This window comes from Carettochelys insculpta, chromosome 14 (genome assembly GCF_033958435.1).
Source record: "Carettochelys insculpta isolate YL-2023 chromosome 14, ASM3395843v1, whole genome shotgun sequence".
NCBI lineage: Eukaryota > Metazoa > Chordata > Testudines > Carettochelyidae > Carettochelys > Carettochelys insculpta.
Window position 1 is genome coordinate 583,217 of NC_134150.1, and position 15,617 is coordinate 598,833.

The window sequence follows — 15,617 nt, forward strand, 5'->3', positions numbered from 1 at the left end:
ACACTGTTGCTTTGCTGCTACTTTTCTACCTGTGCCCATCTCAAGCAAAAGGGTTCTCTGAACTGTGCTACTCCCTCCATCTGCTAATACTCCTTGATTTTTTTACCACCTTTGCTTGTAGGTGTCCCAGCCTGCCTACCTTTATAGACTCCACTATGGCAAAGGTTTGCAAAATGCAGAATGGAGAGGCATAAGACACTACATAGTTAGCTATAAACAATTGAAACATCAGAAAGAGTTGAAACAACAGGTCATTTCATTTGCATCCTTTGAACATCAACTGCTGGTTACTTCAGCATCTTTTATACAATTTCAGTGTCAAATTTCCCATATAAATCCTATGGTCTGATCATATGCAGTCAACATGCTTTGTGAATACTTGAGTATTGTGCCCATCTGGCTCCAGCCTTTGTAGGACTTGCTGACATCCACTTTAAAAGTTTTTAGAGCAAGCATGAAAGTCTGTTTGGCAAAGCTATCTGTGTTTGTAACTCACTGTATAAAGCATCTGCCAAGCTTTGAACTCTAGCATACATAGAATACTGCTGCATAGTTAGCTTTCCAACCAGTAAGACAGTGTGGTAAGTTATATAAAGTAGGCCAAGCTGCTCCATTGGCAGACGTGCCTTTCCAAGCCTTGGGTCTCCCAAGAATGGTTTCTGGAAAATAACACGTTGGAACAGATTATACACTCTGTAACAAAGGGGAACATGTTCAAAGCATAGAATAATCTCCGTGCTTTTTTTCAATTAAGTTGGGTGCAGTTGCCAGAGTTTTAAATTGAATGGCCTAAACTCATTTGCAGAGGGATTCAGTATCCCCGCACAGGATTAAAAAGGATAATACACACAGACACAGTGGTTTCATACATGCCCTGACACCTCCTTTAATGCTAGGATAACACTTCTGAGGTGAACAAACATTCCCAGAAGCATAACGCTGCATTATAGTAACAGAGAGGAAGCCGTGCTAGTCTGTATACTATCAAAACAAAAAAGCAGTCAAGTAGCACTTTAACGACTAACAAAATAATTTATTAGGTGATGATGAGCTTTCGTGGGACAGACCCACTTCTTCAGACCACAGCCATATATGTATCTCTTTACATTTCTTAACAGAGACTCTTTACACCTCCCCTCATCTGGTGGATATGATCCGTCTTTTACATAGGGGAAACTCGGTTCCTAGGAGAGCTTAATGGCCAGTGTGCACGTTGCTGTTCGTTGCCCATCTCATCACTTTAAAGTGAAAATACCTCTGAGTCCCCCAGCCTTCTTGGTAGAACTGCCGCCCTTTGCAAAGGGTGTAATGGGTTATTTTCCTTAGTTTGCCCAAGCTTTTCGATGACAAATGAAATCACAGGCTCTGTCTGTGTTTCTCTTTCTTGCTCGTAGCACTAGGAATGCAGAAGTCAGCGGGTGATGAACTCCTCAACCTGGGGCTCAGAAGCAGTGGGGTATTTATGAACGTCACATGCTTGTCTGTTCACTGTGTACTTTCCACCAGCCAAATTCCAACAGGGAGTTTCCTGGGGGGTTGTGACTGTGGAGATGTGATGTTTGTGTCATCACTGTCTCACTCTGTTGTTTCTCTCACACATGTGCTTCTGTCTCTCTGCTTGGAACACTGGTCCCCACATGTTTCCATTGGGTCGGTGGCTACCATTTTCCATCTGTGATGAGCTGAATATCTTTCAAAAGAAATTTAAAAACAAATTAAGCTGTTGAATTGTTATGATTTGTTTCAGATGCCCTCTGCCACAATTTCTTCAGCCCTGATCCTGCAAACACTTAAGTATGCATGGAACTTTCCTGTGGGTATGCCCTGCAGTGCTGCTACAGTCAGTGAGACCGCACACATGAGTAGTTAGGCACACGCATACCTGCTTACAGAATCACACCCTTGATTGGGGTCTATCTGTGTGCCACAAAGCTCTCCTCAACAAATTCAGTTAAAATGTGTATATACACACTTACTTCATGAAAAGCTTCCAGTCAAATAATTCATCTTCTGTATCTGGAGCATCCCTACAGCTCCATCCCGAGGCTGACAGAACTGCACTGGGTTTCGCTGCTGGTTCCTTCATTCAGAGTATTAATTGGCCTGTGCGCGTGGTTGTGGAGGATGGGTACTGTTCCTCTACATTCTATAGCATGATTAGCCCATGCAGCTCAGGAAGGGGTCTGGGGTTTTCACTGCAGTTATCATCCTTCTCATCTTTGCATCTCCTGCTCTACTTCAGTCATGTAATGGTCCTACTTTTAGTCCACACCTACTGGCCTTTCCTGGCATGCATATGTCATTTCATCACACTTCATTCCATCCCCCATATAGTCAGACCTACCTGTCCCTCTGTAAATTTTAACATTAACAGTGTTTATGTTACAGGTGGAAGATTGTTTAGTGGAAAATGCCCCAGCTTGTCAGGAGCACGACAGTTTCCTATGATTCAGAAGATGGTGGAGTCTGTGGCCCAGCTGCAGGAAGAGAAGATGCAGCTGCAGGAAGAGCTTCTAGCACTGCAGAAGAAACTTTCTGTGAGGGAGAATGAAGAATTTGCTGTGTCTGTCCAGCTGCAGGATCAGGTACTGCACAAGGTGTGGGAGGAAGAACTCCGTGAATGAACAGAGAGATTTTTAAGAATCCAGATCCCAAAAGGTATTAGATTTATAGCATCTGTTGATTTCAAAGGCAATTAGGTACTTAAATACCTTTTAGGACCTTAGCCAAAGTATTTAGGCCAGCGGTAGAGAAATTTTTTGTTTGGAAACCACTGACCCAAAGAAAAATCATTCAAGGACCACAAACCCCTCACCCTCACTGGCTTTGCCATGGAGAAACAAAAGGAAACAAACTTCACTGGCCTGGCTCCTGATAAACAAAAAACAAATGCTTTGCTGGCCTGGTCCAGACACCAAGAAAGAAAAAGACACACTTGGGATGCCCAGGCCTCCTTGCGTTCCAGCTGGTTGTGGGGGGCAGATCCCAGCCCCAGCTTCCCTTAATTCAGGGGCAAGGCTCTACGATTCCCTTGAACCCCGTCCTGCCCCACACAGCAGGGTGAGCAGGTGCTAGCGCACCAGCAGCATGGTGGGAGAGGAGAGGCAGCAAGACTTGTGGCAGGGCTGGAGAGCAAGTGATGGCTCACCCCACTGCAGGGCATTGAGGGGAGGAGCCCAGAGCCTCTCCCAAGTCCAGATCTGACCTGAGCACTGTAGATTCCCCCTGGGGTTTAGGCCAACATTGTAACTTCTATGCAAATATTCTGGCACTAAATATCAGCCCTCTTATAGCTATTCTGTTGCTAACACAATGTGTTGTGCTCCCTCTGTTGGCTCAGCAGCAGTCAGCTCATGGGTCTAGTGCAGAAGGCACAAAGGAACATTCTTGGTATGGCAGGCATCACATCCACCCTGACTCTTTCTTTGGTCTGGGTTGCAAGGGTTGGGCGCAATCAAAAATTGTCACACAAAGTGGGGACTCAGCTCAGAAAGTTTGTAAATCACTGATCTAGTGTTTAGGGCAGGATACTAGGAACATGGACTTTGTGTTCTTTTCACACGTCTGCCTTTGAATTTTTTGTGAGTTTGAACATGTCTAAACCTCAGTTTCCCTGTCTAATCTTCTCTTGAATCAAAACAGGCATTTCAATAATCTTGTACAGTGCTTATAAATCCTTTGATGAAAAGAGCTCCTTACTCATGTAGCTGTGCTATGACTGTCCATTCTACTAGTGCATGAAGAGCACAGCATGATAGATTTGTTAGATGAAATAAGGAAGTTAATTCTAGCATCATCCAAAGACAGGGAGTAAAAAACACATTTGAAATCTCTTTCCTAGCCGAGAAGGAGAAAACTGATAAGAGAATAGGTATGGCAGCGGATGCAGGGAAGAGGTGGTGAACGAAGTACCAGGACATTCTCGGTTTCTAAAGAAACAAAAAATTTTAAATTATCTGATTGTTTGTCACAGTGTAGCAAGATCATGTGACACTGGAAACCCTCCTCTGCCCCAGTAAAACTATTTTTTTTCCCTCTTTGTGTGAAAGTGGGGCTACTGGCTCATAGTAGAGATTCTGTGTGGGAACTCTAGATGGGACTATGATCTGATTCTGCTCTCAATTCCACTGATGTAAACTTGATTGAATAACTGTATTAAATTCTGTTAAGTTACTGTGAGTGACAGCAGTGTGTGTAAGTAAAAGCAGAATCTAGCCCTATCCCACCTAACAAAGAGGATGGCATTGTATACAGAAGGCAGACAACTCTCTGCTAGGGAAAAACAACTAGTTAGCATATGAGCAAAGGGGAGGGATAAATTAACATGTTCCATTTCTTTAAAGAGATTTTAAAGGCTAATAGGCACAAAGGCCACACCTAAGTGCCAGACATAGCTAAGAAAACCAGTTGGTGTCGTCTCTAGCAAATGTGGTCAGGCTGGAGATACAACCAGTGAGGTCTCTATTTAGGCAAGCAACCAGGCTCCACCTAGTTTGCCAGGGAAGGGGCAGGTCTCCAGGTGAAGTGAATCAGTGTCTGCTGTTGCTGTCTTCATCTGAGGAAGAGAGGTGAGCTGGTATTTTCTCATGTAACCCGGTGAGTTTTCTGCACGTGAATTTAGGGCTAAATTTCTCTGATGTTAAATGTACTGATACTCACTTATTCTGAGTGCTGTTTGTGTCACAGGCAAATGCTTGTCTGTGAATACTAATTGTAAAGACATTTCAGGACCTACATAGGTGGCTGAATGTGGAAGTGTATGAAGTGTATAAATCCATTCACAGATAGATGGCAATGTGTAATGTAGAGTTGATTGTGATAGGTTTTTCTTTTGTTGCCCTGTGATAGGGACCAAAACTATTGTCAGTGTCCAGAGGTTTTTACTCTTTTCAAAGATATGCTGCTGATGTTGTTGCTTTGAAATAGTATAAAAATTCAATATTAAAGTAAAATATACTAAAATCTAAGTTAAGGATATTAATATTTTTAAATCACTTAATTTATTTGTTATATATGTTCTTTGTATTCTCAGGTTGGGCAATGAAAATAGTTTAATCTGTTTCAGCTTTTTTTCACTTCACTTTCTGGCTCTCATGCAATTGTACAGTGCTGCAGGATTTGGCAACTATTTTGCTTAAAAACAAAGCTACTAATTCAAGTGGTCTTTTGTTTGTAGAAGCCTGTCTTTATAAAAAAAAAAATCTACTTTTTAGGCAACGTATAACCTGTTAGTGAACAGCTACTGAAGAGTGGCATCTCAGAAAATGTGGTAATACCATGTGTTTAAGTACTAGTTCTAACTTCACCTCCTTAGATGGGTGTGACTTAATTGAGCTGAATTAATTGTAGCATAATGTAAATATGTACTTGTTTCAAGTCAGCAGTTCAAAGCTATGGTGTACAGATCACAGAGGGTCTGCAGAGTGCTAGCTGTTCTCATGGTAATAGCTCCTTCACTTTGTTTTCAGCTGTTAAATGCTATTAAAAGAAGCTGAAATATGTGAACAGTTTGCCAACATTTCTTTCCCTTGTGCTTGCCTGCTGTGGCCGCCACAGGGATGTTGCATGAAGGAAAAAACTAATGAGAGTCACTTTCTGCTAAGATATAGTTCCCCCTATAGAACTGAGATCCTTTATTACAAGCTAAAAATAAATACTGGTATTAATTGTCAAGAGGAGCCAAACCACTTATGGTAACTCCAGCTGTTTGGTGGGATCCACTCCCAGCATAGGGAATGTAAGCTAATGTAAAAATTCAGCATACCCTTGTTTTAGCCCCTGTTTTAGAGTGTGTTCTAAAAAGGTTAGAGTTATTCCCAAGAAAAGGGATGTGGGTCAAGTCCTCTTCCTGCTCTCATAAGCCGTGTCTACACGTGCACGCTACTTCGAAGTAGTGGCACTAACTTCGAAATAGCGCCCGTCATGGCTACACATATTGGGCGCTATTTCGATGTTAACATCAACGTTAGGCGGCGAGACGTTGAAGCCGCTAACCCCATGAGGGGATGGGAATAGCGCCCTACTTCGAAGTTGAACGTCGAAGTAGGGACCGTGTAGTCGTTGCGCGTCCCGCAACATCGAAATAGTGGGGTCCGCCATGGCGGCCATCAGCTGAGGGGTTGAGAGACGCTCTCTCTCCAGCCCCTGCGGGGCTCTATGGTCACTGTGTGCAGCAGCCCTTAAATGCAGGGCTTCTGGCTGCTGCTGCGGCAGCTGGGGATCCATGCTGCATGCACAGGGTCTGCAACCAGTTGTCGGCTCTGTGGATCTTGTGTTGTTTAGTGCAACTGTGTCTGGGAGGGGCCCTTTAAGGGAGTGGCTTGCTGTTGAGTCTGCCCTGTGACCCTGTCTGCAGCTGTGCCTGGCACCCTTATTTCAATGTGTGCTACTTTGGCGTGTAGACATTCCCTCGCAGCGCCTATTTCGATGTGGTGCTGCACAACGTCAATGTTGAACATCGACGTTGCCAGCCCTGGAGGACGTGTAGATGTTATTCATCGAAATAGCCTATTTCGATGTCGCCACATCGAAATAAGCTACTTCGATGTAGGCTTCACGTGTAGACGTAGCCATAGGGAGGTATGGGAATCAGAGACTTTTTGAGATAGCTCTGACTAAGGCCAGAGCTTCTACAGGGCCACTCTTTGGTCGTCCCAACCTTCATTCCGGATTGAGCACTGAGTTGCAGGGGGAGGTTAGAGAAGCCAGGATACTTTTGTTTGACCCAGTATGGCCATTCTTATGATACAGGAAAACAAAGACAACTAAGGAGGAGAGGATGGTTTTATTTTTGAACACAGTTGTGGTGGAAGATTTCTCCAATGAAACACAACATTTTTCATTCATTAAAGTTTCTCCCAGTATTTGGTGAAAGGGGGAGAACAAGCTGTCTAGAAGATCATGGGATAGAGACAGTTACCTGAAAAATAAGCTTTTTATTTTTAATCCTCAAACATGAGGCAAGCTCCCATACAGTGCATTGGGGCAGAAAATGAGTATTGGGTGTGGATAGCACACAAATGTGCAGGCAGTTATCAAAGGAAGAAGGATGAAGTTGAGCACAAATTTTTGCTGAATATCAGGAAAAATGTGTAACAGTGCAGCCTCATGCTAAGGAATATTCTGCTTCTGGGAGGTGGTGGTAGGCCCAATGCTTGGAACTGGATTGGAGAAGATACTACACAGGTATCTGACCTGGTAGCAGGTGCTGGAGTCGGAGAATCAATAAATTCATTCCCTTTACAACTTGAATCTTCTTGCATCCCAACTTTCTGTAAATCTTGACAGTGGCAGCTCTCTCTTAGGGCTGTTATGCACCCAGTTCTCTGCAGAAAAGCTGCCTTATGGTTCTCTGCAGTCATTTTAGCAGAAATAGAGCATACTCTCTGTTTGATGATGGACTTAGTGCCCCATGTAACCTGTAACCATGTAAACGTGCTTTGACAAAGAATGGACACAAAACATACATCAAAAACCTCTTAACTCACAAGCCCGTCAGCCAGCACTTTAATGTAGTGGGCCATTCTGTTAATGACCTGAAAGTCTGTGCTTTACTGAAAAGGAACTTTAAGAATCACCTGCAAAAAGAGAGTGCCGAGCTCTCTCTCATATTCAAATTCGACACGTTAACATGTGGTTTGAACCGGACGCCAATTACCTGGGTCATTATATGGGCTCTTTTTTTTAACATACTTTGTTTTGTCTGACTCTTGACTTCCCCCCGTCCTACCGCCCCTCTGCTCTTCTGATTTGCTCACCTTGATTACAATTTTTCTGATTTGTCAAACTTGATAACTATTTTTGGTTCTCTGTCCCTTAAATATTCAGTCTGTTCTGGTCTGGCTATGGTCTGAAGAAGTGGGTCTGTCCCATGAAAGCTTACCTAATAAATTATTTTGTTAGTCTTTATAGTGCTACTGGACTGCCTTTTTGTTTTGATAGTATATAGACTAACACAGCAATCTCTGTTACTATTCGCCATGTAACCTGGGGATTGCTGGTATGGTAAACTGCTCAGGCCCCGCCATCATCCTTCCAATGTAGTCTTGGACACCACTTTCCTGCACGCCAGGAGAAGTAGGGGGAGAGATGTTCACAACTCATAACTACCTGGTCTATCAGTTTGGTTCTGTGTGGCTTGTAGGAAGTTCATGACTTTTGCCCCTTGAACCACCTTCTCTCTTGCCTAAACATTGCAGATTCAGATAAAGCGATGTGTAATTTGAGTCTACATGTGTTGGGAGAAGGTGTTCGTGATCAGAATGAAAAAGGGGTTAGCCTAGTCAATTTGTGCCCATGTTGACAGGTTGAAAATCTGAAGGAACAACTCCTGGATCAAGCTGAGGAAGTGAACAGACTCCGTTCTGAGTTGGTGAGCCCTTGGAAGTTAATCTGCTCTTTATTTTTGCATTACATGCATTTTCTCCCTGAGGAGATTGTTCCATTCTTGGTTGAAGTTGTTAGTTTCTTAGTTATTTTACATCTCAAAAACTAAAACAAGGAGAGGAAAGAGAGAATAAAATCTTAGTGCAGATGGGCCTTGTTTAGAAGCAGCTGTTCCCTCTAATTTTTTCATGTCCATGTACAGAATGACTTTTGTTATGGGCACTAATATGTAGGTGATGTGTCACAGAACAAGTGTCGTCCCGCACATGCACACCCTGTGGTGCGGATGAGGCCGAGAGGTTGGGGTGCGGGAGGAAGCTCAGAGTTTTGGCAGATGGTTGGGGTATGGGAGGGGGAGAGCTTAGCTGAAGGAACAGGCTCAGGTCGGGGGTGAAGATGAAGGGTTGGCATTGTAGGAGGGGGTTCAGGGCTGGTGCACAGATTGGGGTGAGGGGTAAAAGCTCTGGCTGGGGATTCAGGCTTGCGTGAGGATGAAGGTTTGGGGTACAAGTTGTCCGGGGGAAAGAAAATCCCCCCATCCCTCACTCACCGCAGCAGCTTGGGGTCAGGTAAGAAGCACCTCTCCATGGCCATGGAAGCTCCAGCAAATGGCTGGGGGAGGGGTTCCTGTCCGCTATCTGGCAATGCTAGGACAGCTCTAATTTGGGACCAGGAAGCAAAGGCATTTCTACTCTGGCAGCCCCATGCTGTGCCTGTCTGGGAAAGGCACATGGGGCTTTATAGGAAGCTGCAAGACCATGCAGCTTTGAGGGAACTTAGGTTAGAAGCTTAAGGATGATGTTTGAATTACTGTTCTCCCAGAACCATAGGTTTGATCTGGCCGGACTTTAGCCAGCCTGAGCTAGATGAATTGAAGCTGATTAAGTTACATGGGAGTTTGTCAAATGCAGCCTTAAAAGAGAAGCCATAGCACTCTTCTCCATAGCAGACAAATGCTCTGGTTTCCTTTGACAAAATTTCCCTGGCCACTATTACTGTGGTATTCACTGGCTGCATTCTGCCCTCTACCCCAGAGACAGTTGCATTTCAGTGATAGAGTTTGTGAAAATTTTAGAATCCTTAATTATTAAAGCTACTGTGCCAAATCCTATTCTTTCTTTTACTGGTGCAACTAACAACACCACATTGCATGAGTGTAGGGAGATGTCAGAATTTGATCTACTGGAAAAAAAAATAAAATAAAATATTGGGTTAACAAACACTTCATTCTCTTTTCTGCCCTTTTCAGGGTGGCACTGACTTGGAAAAGCATCGGGACCTGCTAGCTGCAGAGAACGAGCATCTAAAACTAGAAATGAAGACATGTGAGGCGGAGCTGCGGAAGCTGAAGAAGCAGCATGTGAAGTGCATTGACTGTGAACACATCCAGGTACAGAGGCTGTAAGACTGGGGTGTATCATACAGACCTGTCTGCACCTCTGCCTGCTGATCACATGAAATTTGACTTTCTCTCCTTCCCCCAATCCAAACTGGTTTGCAGGAGAATGCAAGGCTGCAAGAGAGGTTGGCGCAGCTGGAGGTGGAGGTGGAGGAGGCTAAAGGGAAGCTCTCAGAGCTAGACCTGGAAGTGCAGCAGAAGACCAATCGCCTGGCAGAGGTAGAGCTGCGCTTGAAAGACACTCTTGCAGAGAAAGCTGAGGAGGAGGAGCGACTCAGCAGGCGGCTACGGGATAGTCAGGAGACTATAGCTAGCCTGAAAGCCCAACCCCAGCAAATAAAGGTAAGATGGAACAACTCATTTATGAAGCGTGGTTCATATAGATCATTCTGCCCATTTACTGTTAAAAACCCACACAGGGTGCATGCCTTGAAAGTCCCTTTAGAGAGAGCAGTCCAAACTCTGTTGAGCTTTCTCCCTGGTAACTCCTTGATATTAAAAGGGGTATAAAATAGATTAATACTTGACTCAGAGAATCTAGGAGGAGCTTTCAGATGGTTTTAATATGGTTTGTTGTTTGTAGCTTATACAGAATGGCAGTGTACAGGGTGCTTAGGGTAAGTGAAATCTGTCATATAAGGAAGAGTCCCAGCTTTCAGCACTAAAGATGCTAGTAGATATTTAAAGATACTATAAGTCTGTAATGGTGGTTGTGCAGAGCTGCACTGAGCTCCAAAGATCTTACCAGTTTCATCTGGTCCCTTAGAGTAAGTAAGGAAATGCCTTTGAATCAGCCACCTGGGACTTTCACAAGTGCCTCTGTTGGGATTTCTCTTTTATTTTTTTTTATTTTTTTTTTTTTGTAGTATATCATCAAAACAGTGGAAGTGGAGTCGTCCAAGGCAAGGCAGGCTCTTTGTGAGACCCAGTCACGGAACCAGTACTTACAGGAGCAAGTGGGGATGCAGAAGCAGGTGCTAAAGGAGATGGAACAGCAGCTCCAGAAGTCTCAGAAGACTGCAGCCCAGCTCAGAGCCCAGGTATTTATTACTGCCGAGAGAATGGGGAAGACATATGAAGTGTGGATGGAAAAGGAGAGAGAACCAGCAGCAAAGGAATGTAGCAGACTGCATCCAACCTCACAGCTCAGGTCCCAAGGGTGCCACAGGGAGTGTATGTGGAAATAACCTGAAGACATTCCATCAATCACATTACTCCTTGTTCAATGGCCCTTTGAAATTGATTGTTTCTGACTTGCTCACCTAGCCCCATGGTATAAGTAAGAGTTTTAATAAACTGGCAAAAGTTTGCATGACATAGTAGTTGGGTGGGTGACTGATTCTGTTCTCTGGGCCTGATAACGTTTTTTGTCACAGTGTAATGACTCCAGTTTGGGTCCTTTCCTAGATTAAGATGTATGAGTCTGAGCTAGAGCAGGCTCATGGACAGATGCTGGAGGAGATGCAGAACATGGAAGATGACAAGAACCGGGCTATTGAAGAGGCATTTGCACGAGCCCAAGTAGAAATGAAAGCTGTGCATGAGAACCTGGCAGGTGAGGAATAGGGGAAGCAAGTCCTACCACAGCCTGACACAGGTGGGTGATGCAGGTATTGAGGACTGTGGCTTTCCAGGTGATGCTACAGATTCTCATACACACCCAGACTTCCTTCAGATTTAATAGAGGAAACAGTGCTTTGATTTAGAGATGCCCAGCAGCATTAGTGAATCCTTCCCCACATCCCTGCCATCCACTCTGTTGGTAGTTTGAGTTCAGAACAACACTTCCAAATGAAGGCGTCCAAACGGGAAGGACTTTATTGCCTTCAAGGTGAGACAGTAATATTAGGGTTATTAGTGGTCTTATGTTCATTTGCAGGGGTCCGGACAAATCTTCTCACACTCCAGCCAGCACTCCGAACCCTCACCAATGACTACAACAGCCTGAAACGACAGGTCCGAGACTTCCCCCTGCTCCTCCAGGAAGCTCTACGGAATGCCAAGGCAGAAGTGAGCACAGCACAAGAACCCTTCTTAATCCCTAAAGCAGCACCTACCACTACAGCTTTGATTGATTCTGCCACAGTTAGATTTGCACAGTGAGCACGAAGTAAACTGATGCTCTTTGATTCTCTGCCCTTGAAAGATTCCCCTTGTTTCCCTGTTAGATGCCCTTCCTAGTTCCTGCACTGTGAAAGAGGAGTAGGTGTGCTTTTGCGCATGCACATTGGTGGCAGGTTCTCCATACTTCTTTGATTCCCGTCCCGCCCGCGCCCCCCCCACCCCCCCGCCCGAACATAACTGCTGTCTCCTCCTCTTCAGATTGGGCAAGCCATTGAAGAGGTGAACAGCACAAATCAGGAGCTCCTCAGGAAATACCGCAGGGAGCTGCAACTTCGCAAAAAATGTCACAACGAACTGGTGCGGCTAAAAGGTGGGTGTGAGAGAGAGAGATGTTATTTAGGCCAGGGTGGGCAATAATTTTCACATGGGCCCACTCAATGAATTTTGGTACTGGTCTTGGGTGTGAAAGAAACACTTTGTGTGAGAGTGAGACTTTGATAGAGATATTGTGTGTGTCTGTGTGTGTTGCAATGTATATGTGACAGTGATTGTGGCACAGACTGGGTCTGTGGGACAGTGACACAGAGTGCGTGTGCTGGCTGCTGCTGGGTAAGTTTCCAAGAGGAGCCACCCTCTCTGTCTCTTTAAGGGAAATCTGTCCAGTTCTGCCATTTTCCCCCTCCCCTGCTTTGCACTCCTGAGTGAATCACTTACCATCCATGCTTCAGACTGGAGCAGCTCCGCTGTGTGCCTCCCTCCCCCTTATCTTTGCTCGGCAGAGAGGGGTACAGAGGCTGGGGAATACCCTGACTTTCAGCACCACCTCCTGCTCTTTACCCCCTCTCCCTCTGCACAGCTAGCAGGAAAACCCTAGGAGCAACTTGGCTGCAGATGGAACAAGGTTTGGGATGGGGCAGCTGAGTATATGTTGCTGGCTGAAGGTCTGCACACTCTGCTAATCAACTGGGCAGCCAGAGAGAAATGCTTGATAAGCCAGATCCAGCCCCGATGCTGATTTTGCCCACCCCAATTTAGACAGTGATGTAATGCTGATCTTTTTGATGAATGACTTTACTGCAGCAGTAGTGCAGAGACTTGCTCAACAAGCTTTGTTATTGGACTGGCATTCCACATTTGTACAGGTGTGAGACCAGGATGTGGGGGGGTCTCCCATAAGGGCAATAACGAAAGCTTCAGTGCTGGAGCTGAAGCATTTCTTTGGCACTCTGACCTTCAGTGGTGTGTCTCCAGATCACTGTAGTTTCACTGTCCTCTCGTAGGGTTGTGATCCATGGCCTGCTGCAGACAACAGTATCCTGTGAGTCCCCTACCCATGCCATTCCTATATGTTCTGTGCAGGGCCCTAGCAGCAGATCTATCTTATGAGACATCTGTACAATCTGACTGGTCGTCTAAGAAGTATTCCCGAGTGTACACATTTGGATTGTGGAGTTGCAGAGAAAATGGGGGTGGTGACGTGGAGCATCCTTGTTATCTGGTGTCCTTTGTAGAGGCAAAAAGATAATTTGGTAGGAAAGCTGGTTAAGAGCCTAAGCTTGTCTCTGTGCTATAGTCTGCATTTTTGTCCTTTTAAAGGAAATATCCGTGTGTTTGGCCGAGTCCGGCCAATAACTAAAGAGGATGGGGAAGGGCCTGAAGCGGCTAACTCTGTGACCTTTGACCTGGATGATGATGCTATCTTGTATCTGATGCACAAGGGGAAGCAGGTGTCATTTGAATTGGACAAGGTTTTCTCCCCAGAGGCAACACAGCAAGATGTAAGTACATCCACATGTTTCTATACTGGTACATTAGTGTGGACTCCCACCACAAGAGAAAGGTGCATGTCAACATGCACCTATAGCTATAATTATTTAATGAGGTTGCAGATCATTCACTGGTCCCTGATTCTGTAGGGGAGGGATGGCGAAGAGAAGGTAAAGTAACTTTTTGCTGCAAAGGAGCAATAAGCCAGCAGAATAGAACTCAGTTATACTTGAGAGATGTATCTCTGCTCCTGCTGGTAGAAATGTGTCTGCTCTTCCAACTCCCTTGAGATGCGAGAAATTCATTTAAAAATTAGAGATTCCAGTACAGCCAGTCCCTCCCAGGGTAATCTGTGTGCAAGTCATAGCAGAGGGAGTGGTTGTGGTATTGCCGAGGAGGCACATTGTTCATTTTATATATATTTTTTTCCCATTGGCAGGTGTTCCAGGAAGTTCAGGCCCTGATCACATCCTGTATTGATGGCTACAATGTCTGTATCTTTGCCTATGGACAGACAGGTGCAGGCAAAACATATACTATGGAGGTAAATTGACCCGTCTTGTCATTTCGCTCTCTGTCTTCCTCCATCTTCCCTTTCAGTGTGTCTTCCTGCTTTGCTTCCTATATTCTTTGGTCAGTGTCACCATTTCCTCAGGAAGGGGATAGGAGCAGATTAGTCCCCAGATGATTGTATGTAATAATGTGGTCATGAGTTAGTGTGTAAATTCCCCCTTTGTCACCGAGACCAAGGATGACATTGTTCCCAGATAACCATGCACAGCAGCTCTGATTGTGCATCTCCTAAATTTGTAGCAAACCTCACAATGCTGACAGCAGAACAGTCTGAAGTGTTAGAACCTGATTGTTTTGCCACCGTCTGACTGTTCCCCTTCTCTTTCATGAATGTGGAAACTGCATGTTGGTGATTCCACAGTGAATCATGTATGCTTGTCTCAAGCTTTGTCGTGGGGTAGTATCTTCTTTGAGTCTCACAACTGGTCCAATGGTGAGTCTTATGTCAGTCTCTCTGTCGCACCTTTTTCTAGATTGCTGTAACATGAGATTTTTTTTTTCCTTGCTCATCAGGGAACTCCTGAAAACCCGGGAATCAACCAACGAGCTCTCCAGCTGCTATTCTCCGAGGTGCAGAGGAAAGCATCTGACTGGGACTACACTATCACTGTCAGTGTGGCAGAGATTTACAATGAAGCACTCAGGTAACAGAAAGGGAGCCAAGGAGGAATAGGAAAGCTTAATTGGGGGATATCTGTGTCCCTTAGCAGGTGACGTGGAGCGTGCACACTGATTAGGCCTTCAAAGACAATGGCAGCCTGTCCTGGTGCTCCTCTAGGGCAAGGTGACTCTACAGTGCTGCCTGAGTAGGGCTGTGCACAAAGGACACGCCTGAACCAGACTGCCTATTTCTGTTGTGTTTACCGGGAAATTTACTTGCACGGTTTAGACTGGGACATGCTGAACGAGTGAAAAAGCAGGTTCACTTCCTGTATCACCCCTCCCTTGTCTAGTACACAGTCTTTCTTTTCTGCAATATACGCGTAATTGAGCAACATGTCTCTGCCTGTCTTCGAAATCTTAAACTGATCCTTAGCTGCAGGTTCTGTTTTTGGTGTGTGCTCCAGTCCTCAGGCTTTAGCTGACTCAGGAATATTTCTCAGCATGCAGGGCTTTCAGAACTCCTGCCTGGAATTCTTCCTGAGCTTCAGGTTCCTCGAATGCCTTCTGTTTTGTGGTCTCTAACTCACACCAAGACCTGTCAAGACATCAGCCGACAATCAGCTTGCACTTTTCCCTTTCATGCTTGGGCTCTCTCCTGCCCCGTTTTCCACCAATGGATGTGGAAACCCCAACAAGCATTAATTGGAAGCTTTTTCCCACTAACTTTCTCTGCCTGTGTTTTGTGCCTTTGGCACTTTGGTTGTTACATTTGAAAATTGTGAGCTGCTGTCCCAGAGAACAAGAAGTATTTTCCTTCCCTAAATTC

At 45.0% G+C, this 15,617-nt stretch overlaps 1 protein-coding gene across 5 annotated transcripts in view; it reads left to right on the top strand.

Annotated features, from left to right (window-relative positions):
* KIFC3 (kinesin family member C3) overlaps positions 1-15,617 on the top strand; it is a 47,497-nt gene that overhangs the window by 20,171 nt on the left and 11,709 nt on the right. For all 5 annotated transcript variants that reach the window (XM_075008466.1, XM_075008463.1, XM_075008465.1 and 2 more), the window contains 11 exons: positions 2,389-2,585; positions 8,306-8,371; positions 9,635-9,775; positions 9,887-10,126; positions 10,651-10,824; positions 11,192-11,339; positions 11,664-11,794; positions 12,107-12,218; positions 13,445-13,626; positions 14,055-14,159; positions 14,702-14,832. In XM_075008466.1, coding sequence (XP_074864567.1) covers positions 2,389-2,585; positions 8,306-8,371; positions 9,635-9,775; positions 9,887-10,126; positions 10,651-10,824; positions 11,192-11,339; positions 11,664-11,794; positions 12,107-12,218; positions 13,445-13,626; positions 14,055-14,159; positions 14,702-14,832 — 1,627 coding nt within the window. The remainder of the gene's footprint in view (positions 1-2,388; positions 2,586-8,305; positions 8,372-9,634; positions 9,776-9,886; positions 10,127-10,650; positions 10,825-11,191; positions 11,340-11,663; positions 11,795-12,106; positions 12,219-13,444; positions 13,627-14,054; positions 14,160-14,701; positions 14,833-15,617) is intronic.